Source organism: Pholcus phalangioides, unplaced genomic scaffold (genome assembly GCF_987345545.1).
Source record: "Pholcus phalangioides strain wild (caught in Gottingen) unplaced genomic scaffold, Ppha-v1.0 ptg000015l_1, whole genome shotgun sequence".
In the NCBI taxonomy this organism is placed as follows: Eukaryota; Metazoa; Arthropoda; class Arachnida; order Araneae; family Pholcidae; genus Pholcus; species Pholcus phalangioides.
The window spans coordinates 1,549,706-1,569,759 of record NW_028301608.1 but is presented as its reverse complement, the minus strand read 5'-3'; the positions used below and the strand labels follow the sequence as shown (position 1 = coordinate 1,569,759).

At 35.9% G+C, this 20,054-nt stretch overlaps 1 protein-coding gene across 2 annotated transcripts in view; it reads left to right on the top strand.

Annotated features, from left to right (window-relative positions):
* The window catches only part of Dhc64C (dynein heavy chain, cytoplasmic), a 189,442-nt gene that overhangs the window by 35,598 nt on the left and 133,790 nt on the right, over positions 1–20,054 (top strand). For both annotated transcript variants that reach the window (XM_089242500.1, XM_089242499.1), the window contains exons 19-27: positions 1,102–1,337; positions 3,080–3,152; positions 3,491–3,601; positions 3,816–3,935; positions 4,034–4,273; positions 4,986–5,109; positions 8,794–8,939; positions 15,690–15,800; positions 15,905–16,114. In XM_089242500.1, coding sequence (XP_089098626.1) covers positions 1,102–1,337; positions 3,080–3,152; positions 3,491–3,601; positions 3,816–3,935; positions 4,034–4,273; positions 4,986–5,109; positions 8,794–8,939; positions 15,690–15,800; positions 15,905–16,114 — 1,371 coding nt within the window. The remainder of the gene's footprint in view (positions 1–1,101; positions 1,338–3,079; positions 3,153–3,490; positions 3,602–3,815; positions 3,936–4,033; positions 4,274–4,985; positions 5,110–8,793; positions 8,940–15,689; positions 15,801–15,904; positions 16,115–20,054) is intronic.

Sequence of the window (20,054 nt, the reverse complement as noted above, 5' to 3'; positions counted from 1 at the left end):
TGGCTTCAGGGGGTGGGGGGGACAGGGCAACAACTTTTTAATTGAGTTTTTGAGCCCAGAGTGTCTATATAAAAAGTTAATTTTTATTTTATTTTAATAACTGTATAACCCCTTGCAACATAAATGATGCACGTTATTTGGATACTTTTTTTAACTGGAAGTATGTCTCTAGGATCAACAGTTTGCCATTAAAATGTGGTGCATGCTGGTAGCTACGCATCCCGCATATAAATACATCTTAATATATCAAGCATTAAATTTTCTATTGTTTCTTTTAAGATTTCTGCAGGGATTGCAGTTACCATGTATAAAAAAATATTTAAGCAATTTGCATCACAGTTCTAAATCCACTTCTCACTTCATGAATCGGACAACTCAATTCGCTTCTGATCATATAAAAATTCATCAATAGCTAAACAAGTTTTTATGTATCAGTTCAATACAGACTTTGGCAGGATTTTGTGAAGAAAAAGAGACAAAATTTCAAAATATGAACTCAAATATGATTTGAATTTGAAGAATTTTGTTGAATTTTAACCACTTCATATTTTTCTTTACCTCTAAAAGCAATCACTGATTGTTCCACATTTATCACAAAGTGACAATAAGCATGAATCAATTATTCCACTTTTAGTGATGAGGAGCAATCAACATTTTATAGACTAATCTGTTCTTGGTGATAAGAGACAACAAGACTTTATGGAATATTCCATTAGTGGATGCAAATCGGTTAATTGAATAAATTTTTAATTTTGAAGACGCTTGTAAAAGCTTTGACAATTCATTAGAAATTCCACAGAGAATGAGGTTGAGGTGCATGTGGGGTTTAGTCAAATTCAGCATCTAGTAGTGCAACTTAGACACCTCGTATTAATGCCAATTAATATTGTTGGAGAAACATTGGAAGGAAAATAAACTCACGTTCCAACGGTGGTCCTTTTGGCCCGAGAACCTCTCTTGCAATCTGTGTATGAAACGTTATTTTGATAATTTATTGAAATGTGTAATAATGACTATACAATTGTCTGGCTACAATATATTTTTTCTCTGGCTAGAATTCTGACTAGATTTTTTATTTCTTATAATTTTCTTTTTAAATAGGTAGGACTGGACCGTCCTTCATGTGAAACATACCGAAATTTATTGACAAAGATGCCAGATGGTGCTATTGTTCTTGAAGCATCTTACACAGCTATGGAAAATAAGATCAAACAAATGCGGGAGTATGTGAAAGAATGGCTACGTTATCAGACTCTGTGGGATTTGCAACCAGAAGCTTTATATTCTAAAATGGGTGAGGATATTGGAAGATGGATGAATACTTTGGTAGAAATAAAGTGAGTCTTTTTTGTTTTTTGGCTTTTGAATGTAAATTTCTTGACTGGTGCAAACAAAAGTTAATATAGTAAAACCTCTCTTTTGCTGTTACTGGCGGGACAAAAAAAATTCTTTCATAAATGGGGGGTCACTGTTAATCAGGGGTTTGAAATGCATACTTTTATTATACTAGGGAAAATTATTATTTGGCCGTAAAAGAGAGGTGACCAAATCTGAGGGGGTGTCTGTTAAAAGGGGTTTTAATATTCAGTGAGTGTATGCAACCGCATGTCCACAGGTGAGTACACCGGTTCAATTACAAAAAAAAAAAATTGATCTCAAACTTAGATTTTACTTTGCTGTACATTGAAGTGAAGTTTTGTTTTTTCAATGCAGTAGAACCTTGATTTTATCTGGGGTAATGATAAAGAAGAAGAACACGGATAACCAAAAACTACAGTTAAACCACCAAAAATTTAAAAAAAAGCTTAACTTAATAGTAATCACAAAATGGTTCAAATGACAAAATATATTAATGTATTTTGCCCATTTAACTCTTTAATGCCCAGATAGAAGACCTGGGAGGTTTGTGAAAATACCAAGTTTTTTGTGTTCGAAGTGGACTCGTCCAAATTTCGGATACTTCTCCTCCCCCTTTCTCCATGAGTTTCTATTCATGCTACCCTTTGCATTCACGTTCACCCTTTCATTACAATGGATTTTCGGAGATAATTTGTCTACTGAAAACACCCCTTCCCTCACAGTATTATCTCTTTGTAAAATGCATTGAGTACCCTAAGGAACATTCTAGTACATCAGCTTTTAAAATCCCATTGATAGGGCGTTGCAGATGTCTTTTCCGTTCCCGCCTCAGACAACAGCTTTTATCTTCTTTCCCGTTGGTGACAAAAGCTCACCAAAACATACCCATACCCCCTATTTGGGCCGACTTGAGGCAGTTATGGGCATTAACCTACTCGGCCGGCTACGGCCGATCTGGGCGCTATAGAGTTAAAATGACTATTCTGTGTATATTCTCATGTGATTAATTTTTGAAAATAATAAATAGAATTAAGGAAAGAGTGATAATACACAAAAACTTATTTCTACAATTATGTTTTTTCCATGATTACTGTACAAGCTGGGGGTTGATTTTTTTCATGGTTGGGGGGGGGGGGGAAAGGGAGCTCTCATTATCTTCTAAATTCAAACAGTATATAGTCTCTCTAATAAACATCTTTGAACCTGGTTATAGGCTCTGAATGCTCACTTTTTCCAGGGCGTCTTCAAGCCCCATAGGTATTGGCTGCATGTATTCCTCAACACTATCCTTTTCTCAATTTTATTTCTATCTGTGAAATAATTTCATTTCTCTCCTTCACCTGTTATGAGGTTTTGATATTTTTTTTGTCCGAGTAAATCTGCTTCCTGGATATAACTTCATATCCACTTCCGGATAATGAAGGTTCTGCTGTAGTTTTTCAATCCCGTGATGTATGTAGGAGTTGACTTCCTCTTAGTAACAACTCGTGGAAACTGAAATGAATCCATAAATGTAGGTGATTATAGATATTTGTTCCAACATGACAGGCTCTTTTTAAATATTTATATTTTAATATATTTATGACTTTTTAACAATTGTTGTTGATAAATGGCCACCAAATAGTTGTCAATGTAAAGATTAATTAAGGTATGACTTACTGAAATAAGGTCTACTGCAATACTTAATATTTTCTGAATAAGGTATTTAATTTTATTGCAGGAAATCACGCACAACATTTGACACCACTGAAGCTCGAAAAGAAATCGGTCCTATCATTATTGAATACGCAAAGGTTGATATCTCTGCTCGTTTTTTCTCTTTCGTTGTGCAACTTACAATCATGACAATAAAATTGAGAAATGTCAATAATTTCAACTGTTTTACACTCAAGAAAATTATTGAAGAAATTATATTATGAATGTTTTCTTATTTAAAATAAACCATTATAAGTGAAATTTCTCTTAATTCTATTTTTTAGTTTTCTTTCTTCCTTTTTTTTTAAAGCATCAACATTTATATAACTTAACTGAATTTTCAGTGAATTGACCCAAATTACATAATGTGTGTAATTATTATGTTTCTTGTAAAAAAATATTCAGCCTGTATGTCTTAATTTTTTTTTCATAATAGGTCCAGTCCAAAGTATCGCTCAAGTATGACTCATGGCATAAGGATGTCCTCGGAAAATTTGGTTCATTGCTTGGTAATGAAATGGCAGTTTTCCACACTACGGTATCCAAGGTGAATTTTAGTTAGTATATTATAGATGAAATCTTTTTTACTTGATAATGTAGTGGGTATCTTGTTGCAAGTTGTATGTGGAGCATGTTCTTTAGCAGATTTTGTTTTCAATTAAAAGCAGTAAGACGATCTAAAATGAGTTTTAACTACGTTTTTCGTAATTACAATATGCTAATTCGAAGTGTGCTTATGTATTTTGTTTTCTTGTTTGCAGTCACGAAGTGATCTAGAACAACAGTCAATTGAAACTGATTCCACCTCTGATGCTGTTACATTTATCACATATGTGCAATCTCTCAAAAAGAAGATGAAAGTTTGGGATAAGCAAGTTGAGGTATTATTGAATAATTGATATACTAAATAACATTGGAGTATTTTTATACCATTGGAATAGGCTTGTGAGGTATATATTTTAATTTTTTTATCATTCAGCTCTACAAGGAAGGCCAAAGAATCTTGGAAAGGCAAAGGTTTCAATTCCCTAATTCTTGGCTACATGTCGACAATATAGAAGGAGAGTGGTCAGCGTTTAACGAGATCATTCGTAGGAAGGATTCATCAATACAGGTTCAGGTGGCAAGTTTGCAAGTGAAAATTGTAGCTGAAGATAAGGCTGTTGAAGCACGTACCAACGATCTATTAACAGAATGGGAGAAAAGCAAACCAGTTGAAGTGAGTTTTCATCATTCTATGCAATGGCATGTAATCAATATATTTTCCATAGATTGAATAAAATATTTTCATGTACATACACTTCTTTATACTGACATCTAAAAGGAAGTAGCAAAAATATTTTACTTGAGCACAGTACGGGTTGCTCAGTACTATATGCAGTAATATTTACAGAATTTTATAAATTCAATGTAATTTCAGTATTTTTCAAGTAATGTCAAGTTATGTTTTTTAGGAAAATGTTGATTTTTCTATGTTGCCTATAAATCTTTAAAAATTATTTAAAAATATTTAACTCTATTCCAACCTCACGAAAAAAAAGCTGCTGCAATTAATATCAGAGGTATGTAATCAGCATTAAGAGATTCAAATGTGTTTTTTAACTCATCGATTTATACACAGGCAAAATATTATATTTAAGTTCATAATTGTCCTTATTTGACATTTTTTTTAAGTTGTGCTCTATATGTTCTGTAGTAGGGTAAGTATTAGTTAATATATGCAAAAAAAGCTTTAAGAACTAAACATGCAAAACACACATAATGATTTCTTTTTATTAGTATTGTATTATAGCTATATAAATATGTGTCATATATAAAATTTATGGCTTCAGGCATCTTAACTGTTGTTTTATACAAAACTTCTTGAAATGCAAGTGGAATGCATGAACCAACTTAATAGCTGATGTTATATTTATACTTGAATTTTTTAGGGGTCATTGAAGCCCAGTGATGCTACTGGTCAATTGTCAATTTTCGAGGCAAAATTCAGTAGACTGAAAGAAGATCGGGATAATGTGATGCGTGCAAAAGAAGCCTTAGAATTACAAGAACCAGGTAAAAGAAATTAAGTTTAAACATTCTTTGTGGTATTTATTTCAAAGTGTAATTAACTAAGTTAATTCTGTTATATATATATAGTAGGATAAAATACAAGAGAAATGAAGACAACAACAATAAAACAATATCATAGCTGCCAAGTCTCCCGAATTTTTCGGGAATCTCCTTAATTTTAATTTCATCGCTCGACCTCCCGAAAAGTTCTTAAATCTCCCGAATTTTTACGAAAATCACAAAAATCCCTAATTGTCCGTAAACATTCCCTACTTCATTAAAAAAAATCCCCGCTTATGAAAACAATCCCTAAGAAATTTCTTGTGGGGCATCAAGCCTCTTTTTTTTCCCTTTCGAAATGACGTCACACGTCGTAAATGGGGAAATTCCCTTTTTAAGGAAGTTTTACAAACCCTCTGATGGTAACAAGAAAGTTGTTTGTCTTATCGTGCAGGGAAATGACTTAGCAGCCAATAGTCCTGGATAATAATTGAAGATTATAGTCACGCGCATGTGGTCAAAATTTCTTTTGTTATAACGTGCGATATAACAAAACACGAATACTGATAAGCAAAAACATATTTAATCAATTTTAAAGATACTTATTCCGATGAATTTCCTTTCATCAAACGTTCCAGAAGAGGGGCCGACTTTTCCTTTTTGTACAAGTTGTGTTACGGACATAAACATCGGTCATGGAAAGACTGCCATCATCACTCGTGAAATGAAAAAAAAACCCATCAAGCAAGCGTTACAAAAAGTCAGTGTTCTTCAAAAATTGACGGTGTTTTCCTTCATCTTCCAATGATTTTGGAGTCATTTGCGCAGAATGTTTGTTCACAGCGTTTCTGATTGAACACAATATTTATTTTTATATTATTGAAGTTTTGGCCTCCAATTTCACTTGTTTTTTGCGTAGGAATTTTATTCCTAAGGGTTTAACTTCCATGTGTGTAAAATCCCTATTTTAATTTGACTTCAGTTTTTGAGTAGGGATTTTATTCCCTACGCTTTAACTTTTATGTTTGGAAAATCCCTATTTTATTTGGAAAAATCCCTATTGTATTTATTAGGGAGTGGTTTTAGCATAAAATACGGGTGTGCGCAAAAATCTCCCGAATTTTCATTTTCAAAAGTTGGCAGCTATGCAATATTCTCTCACTCATAGAAGAAGACAACATTATCATTAACAACAACCATAAAGTTCTTGACTTTATCAACAACAATAAAATTTCTCACATTTGCACATATTATTTCGAAAACCTCTTCACCAGCATACCACACAATAAACTCATTGACATATGTTTTCATTTCTTTCAAAAATACCAAGGTTCCCTTAAATTTAATTTCACACACGAAAAACCTTGTTAACTTCTGCATTCTTAAAAACTTCCTTTATAATGGCATACATATCCACAAGCAGATTAAAGGAATACCAATGGCGACCTGCTACTCCAGCACTCTTGCCAACCTTTTTCTCCACTTATATGAAAATCCAAACTGCAATATAACTTTGTTGTCTTTCGTTACATTGATGATCTAATCATTTTCAACAAATGCAATTTTTACAGCATCTTCCCCAACATCTACCCTGAAGAGCTTTCTCTGAAGGAAACCACAAAAGAAGACATAATAATGTTCCTGGATATAAAAATACACAAAAACAACAATAAATGGGAAACAGGTGTTTATGACAAAAGAAAATATTTCAATTTTTCTGTTAACAGTTTAAGCCACTGGCATTCAAACATCAACACCAAAAATATTCAGAAACACACTCATTTCGCAAATTTGTAGATTCAGACGCATTTGTAATAATAAACAGGAATTCAATACAGCACTCCTCAATCTTTTCAAAGCTGCATGTGACAACAGTATTCCAACCGCCTTCTTCAATGACATTTTAAAAAACTTCTCTTCCAAATAAAAATGGCCTTTCCCACTCATAAGGTATGTCCAGTGATTTTTGATTACTTTTTTGGACTTTTTTCATAATATTTATAAAATATTCCCTGTAATTATCGTATTCCTGTAACTTTGTATATATATCTTTCTCATGCTTCTTTGAGCTTTTAATCTGAAGCTCTGTATATATTTTTTCAAATTTTGTAGTTTTCAACATTTTAGAGTGAGATAGACGGTTTTTTTCTCAGCCCGAGATATCAAGGAAACAGTTATTTTCCGGATATTTTTGCTGAGGTGAACTCGGAAAGAAAAGTTACCACGTCTCCGCCGGGACTCGAACATGCGACAACCCAGCATAATCACCCAGGATTCTGATCTGGCGAAATCGGTGCAATCGATACACAATAAGAGAGATAAATGATTTCAAAAGAATTTCTAGGTTTTAACATAAGTAAATTTATTAATACTTTCAACAATTAAGTAGGTTAACAATTAACAGCATTATCACAAAATTATTTCTCAAATTCATACCAGTTCCCAATGCAAGTCCGTTGTCTCATCAATCTAATCCGGCTACAGGAGTTTGACGATCTTTCTCGAGTCACACGAGCCGTGACGTCATTGACCTTGACAGAGGGTCACGATCCGAGACGAAGCCTCATGTGGCGGCAAGAGCTGCAAACTCAACGGCCAAGGTGACGATCGGAAGCAATGATCGATGCGGAACCATACGACGGACGGATGAACGATGACAGGAACAGGGACGACAACGATTGACTAGAGAGGAGGCATGATGGATCCGGAACCAGCTGGCGATGTGTAAGCACCAGTGAGATGAACTATTTCATACTTCGGATGACTCACCCAAAGGCGACCACCTTCACCTTAATTGATGTATACTGAGTTGAAAGCGAGGATGAATGCAAGCTAATGTGAAGTGACTCCAGGTATTTATGTCTGTAAAGGAAGTACGGAACAATCCAACTCCTGGGACCAACCATCTCAGAAAAATACACATCAGAGCACAACCAATAGGAAAATACAACATCTAATTTACATAAATAAATGACAGTAGATTTTTTTATAGGAACTTTCACAAAATAAAAATGGCAACAACAACAATTTAAAATGGCGAAGTGATCAGGATCGCACTTTTTTCCGGACTATGTGAGCAATGAAAGTATCACAGACTAATTAAATCAACCGTGCACGGTTATAAAAGGTAAGGAAACATAAATTCCATTAAAAATTATACAATTACAACTATATGAACATGTTTCAAATTTAAGAGATTGGGGAATTTTCCAAACCTGCCTCTAAGGTTCCTAACTATTGTTACAAACCCAGGCCCTCTTGCATACCGGGCAAGCATGCTACCATCTACACCACTGGAGACATGACCCTGCCTTCCCTATGTCATGCACTGTGGTGACTTTTCTTTCCGAGTTCACCTCAGCAAAAATATCCGGAAAATAACTGTTTCCTTTTAACATTTTTTTCATTGTTTTCATCCAACATGTTTTCGAGAAGGCAGGTGTTGGGAAACAAGGGTTGGTGTATTTAATGCAATTAGGCATAGCCACCCTTCAGAAACGCCTACACTTTTGGAACCATGCATGGGGTTCTCCCTTATGACGACCCACTGTGTAGGTTCTATTTCACTCATAAAATTCATTTTTGTTTTCTTTTTTCTTAAAATAGTTTTTTTTTTTGCATACATATATATATATATATACACACACAAACCTGTTTACGTGCACATGTACATTTTAATTTCTAAAGGTCAACTTACCACAAGTGATGAAAGACTTCAAGTTGCCCTAGAGGAACTTACAGATTTAAAAGGAGTATGGTCAGAGCTTTCTAAGATCTGGGACCAGATTGATCAGCTGAGAGAACAGCCTTGGCTTTCTGTACAACCCAGGAAAGTAAGTGCATACAAAGATCATGATAGGGAAAATAAACAGTTTAAAAAATAGAGTAATATTGTTCAACTAAATGTTTTTGTAATTGTAAGAGAAAGATACACATAAGAATATTATTAAGAAGAAATATTCTCAAATGCAGCCTTTTATCTATGCATGTTTACTTGGTACAAGCAATTCAAACATGTAATATTTATGATGTCAAAACTGGGTTTGGGCTCAAGAAATATTAGTGTTTCTTTTCTGTAATCCCTCAACTCAACCATAAAAAAATTAATTCATGAATAGTGATTGATTATTGGTAATTATTTTTTATTAACCAATAGATAGTTTTTTATTATTTAAAAAAATTGTTTTGCAAAATAAGCATTCTCCAATCTTTTATTAATACATTAACAAAATTGAATAGGAGAAAAATTCTATTCTTAATGTAAAGTTCTGAAATAAATGCCACTGGCTAAGCTTTATTTAAATAGCTTTTAACAGTATTTTCCATGGATATTTTAATTATGGCTTGATTTTATACTATTGCATTGTTTATGATTATGAATAGTCAGTGATTAGGGGATTTTTTTATTCTTTTAACGTTCTTAATGTACATGCTATAAATGTACATGGTTTCTATGGATCAAATTTTCCTGCTTTCAAACAAGTGAAAATCAGTGTGTCATGTAAGGTGACAATATTAACAGAACTTTATTTGTATACTTTTCTCGTCCCTTCCACTATGACAGTTTGACAACTAATTTTCTGTAAACATAATTTCTTTCATTACCATTGTTATGAGCAAACAAAGAGGACAATTGGTGTGACCATAAGAGAAAATACACTGGTGAAATAAATTAAGAGAACTTGCATATTTTATCGAATTTCATAAAAGGAACTGAACTGAATGTAAAACCACTGCTTCTAGACAAAAATTCAAATCTTGTACGTCAAATACGTAAGCGTACACGTGTGTGTAGGCGGAGCCAGTAGGGAAACAGGCTTTATAAGCTAAGACGCATTTCGTTTGCTGGCACACCTTGGTGAATTTCTTGGTGTTATTTTGCAACATTCGGTTAATTTCAAATTGTAACAGTAAAAATGAGTAACCACCAACGTTTAGATGACGGAATGAGGTGACGAATTGTGGGGAGGCTAGAAGCAGGCCAATCTCAAGTCCAGATTTGTAGAGAGTTCAATTTAACGCCCAGTGTCGTGTGTAACTTATGGAAACAGTTCCAGGATACCGGATCCATCGAGAGAAAGCCTGGGCAAGGTCGTCCAAGAGCCACGACGGCCAGTGAAGACCGCCATTTGTCGATTATAGCGAGGTGTAACAGGAGTGCTACAGCTTCTCAGCTCTCTCGTGACTTGTATGCAGCCACAGGAACCCGTGTATCAAGGGTGACTGTTTCCAAAAGACTTCATGAGAGAGGGTTGTTTGCAAGAAGACCTGCTGTTTGCGTCCCGCTCACTTCTACGGACAGGAGAATCCGTTTATCATGGTGCAGAGAGCATAGAGATTGGAGTATGGATCAATGGGCGACCGTTCTCTTCACTGATGAGTCCCGGTTCAGCCTAAGCACCGATTCTCTCCGTACGTTCATATGGAGAGAACCAGGGACCCGCTACCTACCCTGCAATGTCCGCGAAATCGACCATTATGGCGGAGGAGGTTTAATGGTCTGGGCAGGCATCATGTTGGATGGTCGCACACCTCTCCTTGTCTTTGAAAGAGGCACTGTGACTGGTGTGAGGTATAGGGATGAGGTCTTGGAGCCATATGTTTGCTTTTTCAGGGGTGCAGTTGGCCCTGAGTTCATTTTAATGGACGATAACGAGAGACCACATAAATCTCTTCTGCTCGACGATTTTCTAGAGAGTGAGGATATTCGCCGGATGGATTGGCCAGCCAGATCTCCAGACCTTAACCCTATAGAGCATGTCTGGGATGCTCTTCGGAGGGCAATTGCAACTCGCAACCCCCCCTCCAGGAACCATCCAGGGAATGAAAACAGCGTTGCTGAATGAGTGGGACCAATTGCCACAGGAAATGATAAGCTGCATTATTTCAAGTATGAAATCACGCTGCGAGACCTGTATATCTGTAAGAGGAGACCATACCTCCTATTAACCCATTTTTTTGTTTATTCTGCAACTGCTGTTTCATACCTTCCGACTCCGAGTGTTACACACGATCATGCGTGTGTATTACAATTATTAAATGATTATTTGTTTTGTATTGTATCAATGTATGTACGTATCAAATTTCATTAAAATCGTAGTAGTTCTAGAGATAATCGACCAAGTCTGCAAATTCTATTAATTTCTTACACCAGTGTACAAAAAGGCCACAAGAAAATGCTGAGGATTAGCCAACGAGACGTGTGAAAAAAGATGCCCTAACAAATATGGATGTCAAATATTTTTAAAATACAGCAACCAAATTAAAAGAGCAGTTATAGAAACTAAAAACTATATATACATGAGAAAAAACACTATACAATGCCCATAAAGATAGAATACTTATGGTTGTCTTATTCTAAGTATAGATACCTTCTCGATTTACCCCAAAATGTTTATCTTATTTCTTTTTAAACGTGCCAATTGCATTACAATTTACTACCTCCGCGGATAAGCTGTTCCATTTATTAACAACCCTATTAGAGAAAAATTCCCTGCGACACCATAACCTCGCATTGTCTCTTACCAATCGATACTGGTGTTCCCTTGTAAAAGCAGTCGATTCACGGTGTACTAATAATACATGGTATATCCTATCCTTGAAAATTTTGAACGCTTCGATCATATCTCCAGATGCATGCATTCATTCAATGTAAACATATTCAAAAAATTTAGTCTTTTTTCATAACTGTGTGTCAATAAGAACACGCATACTTTTCTGCACCCCTTCAACCAAGTCTATTTCCCTTTGTAGGTATGGTCTCAAAACCTTACAGCATATTTCAGTCCAGGACGAACAAAGCCTAGTTACTCGTTAAAGCGGAAGAATGACTTTAGGAGAACGCAAAGAGACTTTTTTTGCAAATGAAGCTGAGCGTTCTATTCAATTTTTTGATCACCACTGAGCAGTGTTCAGTCAACCTAAGCCGCTCGTCAATGAGAATTCCCAAATCGGTGACCCTAGTTGCATCCGGGATAGAGACACCATTTCTCTCGTAAGAGAACCGTGGGTTGTTCGAACCAAAATGAGCGACCATGCACTTATCAACGCTGTAGGTCATACTCCATTCATTTGCTCATGCTGCAATCTTGTTTAAGTTGATCTGGAGGAACTCCCAGTCACTTTGATTCCCAATTACCCCCCATTAGCTTCACGTCATCTGTGAATTTACTAGCAATCCCATCAATACCCTGATCAAGTTTATCGACAAAAAGTGAAAAAAGTATGGGACCAAGGACGCTTCCTTGAGGAACTCCACTAGTGACACCTGTCTAATCAGAGAAATGAAAAAAGTATGAGAGAAGGAAAGTATGAGGGAATTCCCGTTCACCTTAACTTGATGTGATCTATCTCTCAACCACGATTCTATCTAATTCAGCAAGGTGTTCCCAATCTCATGTAAACACTTCAAGAATTTACCATGTTGGACCCGATCAAAAGTCTTTTGGACATCAAGATAAACATCATTTTTGTCCTTACCCAAATCATTAGTCATGGGATCATAGAAGCAAAGGAAGTTGGTTACACATGGCATCCCCTTCCAAACCCATGCTGATTTTCTGACAATACGTTATTCTTGTCTATCCACTTCATCAATTGCCTTTTGAAAATGATTTCCAAAATTTTCGAGAGGGAGCTCGTCAAACGCACTGGACAATAATTGGACATGACTACTTTACTACCCTTTTTAATTATCGAACCACATTAGCAAGCTTCCCGTCTCTTGGGACAATACCCTCAGCAACACTATTCCTGTAAATTTGTGCGACTGGCCCTAACGTTTCGTAAGCACATTTCCTGAAGACCCTAGGATAGATATCATCTGGTCCTGGTGCTTTGATTGCATGTACATTCTTTAGATTTAGAACATCCACATCTTCCACATGGACATCGTTGAAGATTTTGTTGCCTTATGCAACACCCTCACACTGAATATTTTCTCTGTTGAAAACTGGCAAGAAAAAACGAGACAAGGCTTCTGATACATGCTTATACAAAAAATTATTTATCACCAATTTACAAGAAGGTCTCATTCATATTGATCTCTAGCTGAAAGGTTCTTCCAATTGATACCTAAATAGTTGGAATCTCCTTATATAAAAACACTCTTATACTTACACATGTAAGAAATTTCTTCATGAAATTTGGCAATGCAGTTTGGATCCCTATTCAGTGGATTATTACAAACCCTGAGAGTAAGCTTATGACGACTTTTGTTTTCAAGCTCAACCCATATAGTTTCAATATCACTTCTCTGCATGTTACACTCTCTAGCCTTCAAACATGATTTCACGTATATTAAGACTCCATCCAATTTCCTATCAGACCTATTTCTTAAAAAAGTATTCTCTGAGATGTGAAAAAATGATTCATGATCATCATTTACCCAAGATTCTACAAGGTCTAGGCCCTCCATAGCTATCACAGTTTCTAAAAAATCTTTCTTATAGCCAAAACTCATGGCATTAATCAGAACACATTTTAATTTGCCCTGTAATTTAGCAGAAATAGAGAAGCCATCTAAGTCAGAGGTTGGTAATTCCCTGTCAGTACTGTTATTATTATCATTAACTATCCCACATTCCTGCCTATCTGGTCTGGGGGTAAAAAAACCTTGCGACCACCCATTCCCCCTCTAAAATATTATTGTCCGTGGAGATTTCGCTTCTTCGACGACAGGCAACTCCAATATACCCGAGCCCTCCAAAACCATAACTCTGTCCCATAACTCTTTGGCCTCAAGCTCCCACCTTGCCCTCTCCAAATAAGCCTTACACTTGAAACTACTAAATACTATACCCTAGATCAGGGAAACCTCCTATCGCAAGCGTAATTGTTCTGTGAAAATACTAGTTCTCATTGATGGTTAACCTGATTTCCACTATAGGATCATTTTTCCAGGGATCATGAAGCAGGATTCCATGTTTCCTGTGGGGTTAATAAGCACAATTGAATTTGGAGCTCAGTAAATCCCTTTAAAATTTTTGAAGTGCGAAGAAATCTGAAAATCAATATGTGGTGGGTGCTTTTGTGTGATATAAGTCATTAGTCTAATTTTAATGTGGGCAAAAAAAGGAGCATGTGTGGAAGTTCACGAATTAAAAAAAAATTATTGAGTTTTAACACTAGAAAGACCATGCCAGTCTTTTTATCATTTACAGTGCTAAAATTTCATTAAGTTTTTAAAAATTGCTTATATATAATGCATCATAAATTAAAAAAAAAAACTGGTCAAGATATTTTTAGTTCTACCTAGAAGGACCATCACGGTCAATTCAACTAGTAATGTTGTTAGGCACTTTCATAGCGATGTGCAGCTAATATGGCATCAAATCATAACATTAAATTTCTGCTTATAGAGATATACTCACCTTGGCTAATTGATCGACCAATTACAAAATGAAAATACTATATGGCTAAATATGTAGCGCTGCAAATCATTGAATCCTATTCGAAAGCTAGTAGAAATGTGACCACTTGATGACTGTTTTACTTTATCAATACTTGTTGAACTATTGAAGTAGAATAATACTATCTTGGTAGATATAATAATAAAAATCCATTAAAATTGTAAAGAAATTTCACAGGAAATTCATCAGGGACCACTTTATATGTAACACATTTATACATAAATACGCTACGTTCTATTGGTAAGGAAAAAGAAAATATTCTATGTTCAATCCATTGAAATATATGTTCGGAAGGTGAGAAAAAAATTCTGAAACAGTTTTACAATGAAACAAAATAGTGTTGATCAGATGGCTCAAAAGCATTCTGTGTGCATATCATTGATTTGCCTGTGTACGTTTTCCAACGATGTAGTCTCAAGAAATGCTTGATTGATTTGTAGGGAAAAAAACTGGGAAATTTAATTTGCTGCTTGTTGAAATTAGCTAGAAAGCTTAGAGCAGGGATACCTGAAGTCGAAAATGATTGGTGTTGCTTGAAGTTTGGGAGACATTTCTCTGTACAGGTCATAACAATAACATATATTTTTCATTGACCATATCCTTTTTTGAAGTAGAATGTCCGGTGTTTTTCCTGTATTCAGATCTGTATTTGATTTCAGAGAGGATGGGTAATTCAACCTACTTTTGTAGAAGAAGTTAGATTTTTGCCTTAGTAAAATATGGTAAACCTGTCTGTCCCAAAATGATCAAATATTTAAAGTATTTTTTTCAAATAAATTAAAATACAGACAGAAGTTGCATATAACCTTTATACACATTTTTTTCTATTTCGGTTCATTTTAAATCCTTTTTGAAGGTTAGTGATTCAAAATTTCTTTGGTGGAGATACTCTTGCCATGTTCATGTACTGTGCATTATATAAACATTAGTTCATATTTTTTTAATTGAATTAATTATAAAATCATAATTTGCTGTGTACAAAAATCATATTTTATTCAATCATTTGATTCATTCAAAGTATGCAAATACCTCAAATGCTTTTGAATGTAGAAATGAATAAAAAATTCAGTGATCACTTCACACATAAATGTATAGTATATAGTTATATATAAATGCATTTATATGATTACATATTTTTTTTGAACAAAAATCTGAATTTGCTCTACTTTATAGTTGCGGCAGCAGCTTGATGGATTACTGAACCAATTGAAGGAACTTCCTGCCAGACTGAGGCAATATGCCTCATATGAGTTTGTCAAACGCACACTTCAAGGGTTTACAAAGGTTTTAACATTTTGATTCACTGTTAAATTCATTCAATAAATTTGATGTTATTTCTCATTATGAAAAGATAGAATGCATATGAGCTCAAGATTTTCTTCTTGTAGGTCAACATGCTTATAGTAGAATTGAAGTCAGATGCTTTGAAAGAGAGGCATTGGAAACAGTTAATGAGGCAACTCAGGGTCAACTGGGTGCTGTCAGATCTGACTCTCGGTCAAGTATGGGATATTGATCTACAGAGGAATGAAGTGATTATTAAAGATGTCATTCTGGTGGCTCAGGGTGAAATGGCTCTTGAAGAGTTTTTGAAGCAGGTAAGCTTCAAGAATTGCGTACTTTCTTCCATAATGATTGCATCTGTGATGGATATCTATAAATTGGATCCTAATAATCTAAAAATTGGATATCTATCAATGATTGAATCTGTCTAATTGCTATGACTTTGATCATTAGCATTTAAAGAATACAGCAAAAAATTTGAAATACTGAGCTTCTAGCAAACCATGTAATAAAGCATCTGATTATGGATATTACAGTTTATTAAACTTTCTACTTATACAAATACAAGGCCACAACAGGTAAAATGCCCAATGAAGGGGCTGAGAAAAAGATGTCCATAACAAGTATGGGTGTCATATATTAGTAAAATACAGCAACTCAATTAAAAATGCAATCAAAAAATTTATAAACAATATATATATATATATATATATCGCATTGCACCCTCTATGGTTCATGGATAGCATGCGGAACCTTTATCTCGGAAAAAAATAGAGTATATTTAGAGAGTATAAAAGTGGACGAGATGACCTATCATTGTTTACTGATAAAAGAAGACTGTTGAAGAAAACGATAAGGGATAGTAAAGTTGAATCTAGGTTGGCAGATAACATTGGCTCTGACCCAAAATCATTTTTTCGATACGTCAATAATGGATGTAAGGGGACAGTTGGCCCCTTCTCGATAGGAAGCTCTAGGTTAGAGAGCAATGTAGACATGTGTGATGCTTTCAATGACTTTTTTGCGTCGGTTTTTAATGGAGATAATGATATTCGATATATGGGTGTTGCATGGGGTAATAAAACCCTCAACGATATTCAAGTAGAAGATGTGGAGGTCCTAAATCTTCTAAGACATGTATGTGCAAGCAAAGCACCAGGACCAGATGATATATATCCCAGGGTCCTCAGGGAATGTGCTAATGAATTGTTGGGTCCAGTCGCACAGATATACAGGAGTAGTGTTGCTCAGGGTATCGTCCCAAGGGATTGGAAACTTGCTAATGTTGTTCCGATATTTAAGAAGGGTAGTAGAGAAGCTGTGTCCAATTATCGTCCAGTGAGTTCGACGAGCTCCCTCTCGAAAATTTTGGAAATTATCATCAAAAGGCAGTTTGTGAAGTGGATAGACGAGAGTAATGTATTGTCGGATAATCAGCATGGGTTCAGGAAGGGGAAGTCATGTGTAACTAACCTCCTTTGCTTCTATGATCACGTGACGAAGGCTTTGAGTAAGGGCAAAAATGTAGATGTTGTTTAACCTTGATTTCCAGAAGGCATTCGATCGGGTCCAACATGGTAAACTGTTGAAGCGTTTACACGAGATTGGAATTAGGGGCAACTTGCTGAATTGAATAGAATCGTGGTTAAAAGATAGGTCGCAACAAGTTATGGTGAACGGGGAATTCTCTGGTTGGACAGACGTCACACGTGGAGTTCCTCAAGGAAGTGTCCTTGGCCCCATACTTTCTTCACTTTTTATCGATAAACTCGATCAGGGTATCGATGGGATTACTAGCAAATTCGCAGATGATGTGAAGCTAATGGAAGTAATCGGGAATGAATGCGATAGGGAGTTGCTCCAGACCAACTTAAACAGGATTGCAGCATGGGCAAATGAATGGAGCATAGTGTTTAGCGTTGATAAGTGCATGGTCGCTCATTTTGCTTCGAGCAACCCACAGTTCTCTTATGAGTTGAATGGTGTCACTCTCTCGGATGCAACTAGGGTCACCGATTTGGGAATTCTCATTGACGAGCGGCTTAGGTTTTCTGAACATTGTTCAGCGGTGGTCAAAAAAGGGAATAGAATGCTCGGCCTTATTTTCAAAAAGTCATTCTTCTGCTTTTTCGAGGCTTAGTTCGTCCTGGACTGGAGTATGCTGTAAGGTTTTGGAGGCCATACCTACAGAGGGACATAGACTTGGTTGAAGTGGTACAGAGAAGAGCTACGCGTGTCCTTATTGGCACACAGGGCTTGAGTTATGAAGAGAGACTTCATTTTTTGAATATGTTTACATTGGATGAACACAGGTGTCGAGGAGATATGATCAAAGTGTTCAAAATTTTCAATCTGATGGATGGGATGAACCATGAACTTTTAGTACACTGCCAATCGACTGCTTTTACAAAGGGACACCAGTATCGATTGGTGAGGGACAATGAGAGATTATGGTGTCCCAGGGAATTTTTCTCTAATAGGGTTGTTAATAAATGGAACAGCTTACCCCCAGGGGTAGTAAATTGTAACGCAATTGACACGTTTAAAAAGAAATACGATAAACATGTTGGGGTAAATCGAGAAGCTATCCATTCTTAGAATAAGACAACCATAAGTATTCTTTATGGGCATTGTGTAATATTTTATCATGTATATATATTGTTTATAATTTTTGTTAATTGCATTTTTAATTGGGTTACTGTATTTTTGAAATATATGGCATCCATATTTTTATGGGCATCTTTTTCTCGGCCACCTCGTTGGGCATTTTGCCTGTGTTGGCATTGTATTTGTATATATATATATACATGACAAAATACTGTACAGTGCCCATAATGTATTTATGGTTGTCTTATTCGAAGGATAGCTTCTCGATTTACCCCAACATGTTTATCGTATTTCTTTTTAAACGTGTCAATTTTGTTAGAATTTACTACCGCCCTAGGGGTAACTTTTTCATTTATTAACAACCCTATTAGAGAAAAATTCTTTGCGACACCATAACCTTGCATTGTCCCTTACCAATCAATACTACTGCCTGCTACTAAACCAGTCATGCACCTCGTCCATATTCTTCTGCGGAACTTCTAATGAATTGGTACATGTTGGAATGTGTGTGTATGTATAGTGAACCTTCCGTGAAGTTTGTTTCTGCGTAGTGCTTCCATCTGCAATCAGTTTTTTAAACTACGAGTTTTTCTCAACTCATAGTGAGTGAAATGTAATGAATGAATAATTGTAACGCTGTAGGCCTGTTCTTTGCGGCGAGAGCTTTTAATGGGGAGATCGGTTCACATTCGCTCCTGAAAGTTAGGAACCGCAGAAAACCAACTTTAGCTGACCACCAGGTGGTCAGTAATGGTGGGGTTTGAACGCAGATCCCCTTGCGATACGAGTTCGTCACTATAACCACTCGACCACCACAGCGGCTGCCAATCAATACTGGTGTCCCCTTGTAAAAGCAGTCGATTCACCGTGAGTTAATAAATCATGGTTCACCCTATCCATCCCATTGAAAATTTTGAACACTTTGATCGTATCTCCAGATGTCTGCATTCATTCAATGTAAACATATTCAAAAAAATTTGGTCTTTTTTCATAACTCAAGTCAATAAGAACACTAGCTCTTTTCTGCATCCCTTCAACCAATCTATTTCCCTTCGTAGGTATGGTCTCAAAACCTTACAGCATATTTCAGTCCAGGATGAGCAAATCCTCGTATAAGCGGAAGAATGACTTTATGAGAATGCAAAAAGACTTTTTTTTGTGCAAATGAAACTCAGCATTCTATTACATTTTTTGATCACCACTGAACAATGTTCAGAAAACGTAAGCCACTCGTCAATGAGAATTCGGTCACCCTACTTGCATCTGGGATAGAGACACCATTCAACTAGTAATAGAACCGTGGGTTGTTCGAACCAAAATGAGCAACCATGCACTTATCAATGCTAAATGTCATGCTCCATTCATTTGCCCATGTTGCAATCCTGTTTAAGTTGGTCTGGAGCAACTCCCTATCGCTTTGATTCCCAATTATTCCCGTTAGCTTCACGTCATTAGCTAACAATCCCATCGATACCGTGATCGAGTTTATCGATAAAAAGTGAATAAAGTATGGGGCCCAGGTCACTTCCTTGAGGAACTCCACTAGTGACGCCTGTCCAATCAGAGAAGTGAAAAAGTATGAGAGAAGGAAAGTATCAGAGAATTCCAGTTCACTATAACCCGTTGTGGTCTATCTCTCAACCACAA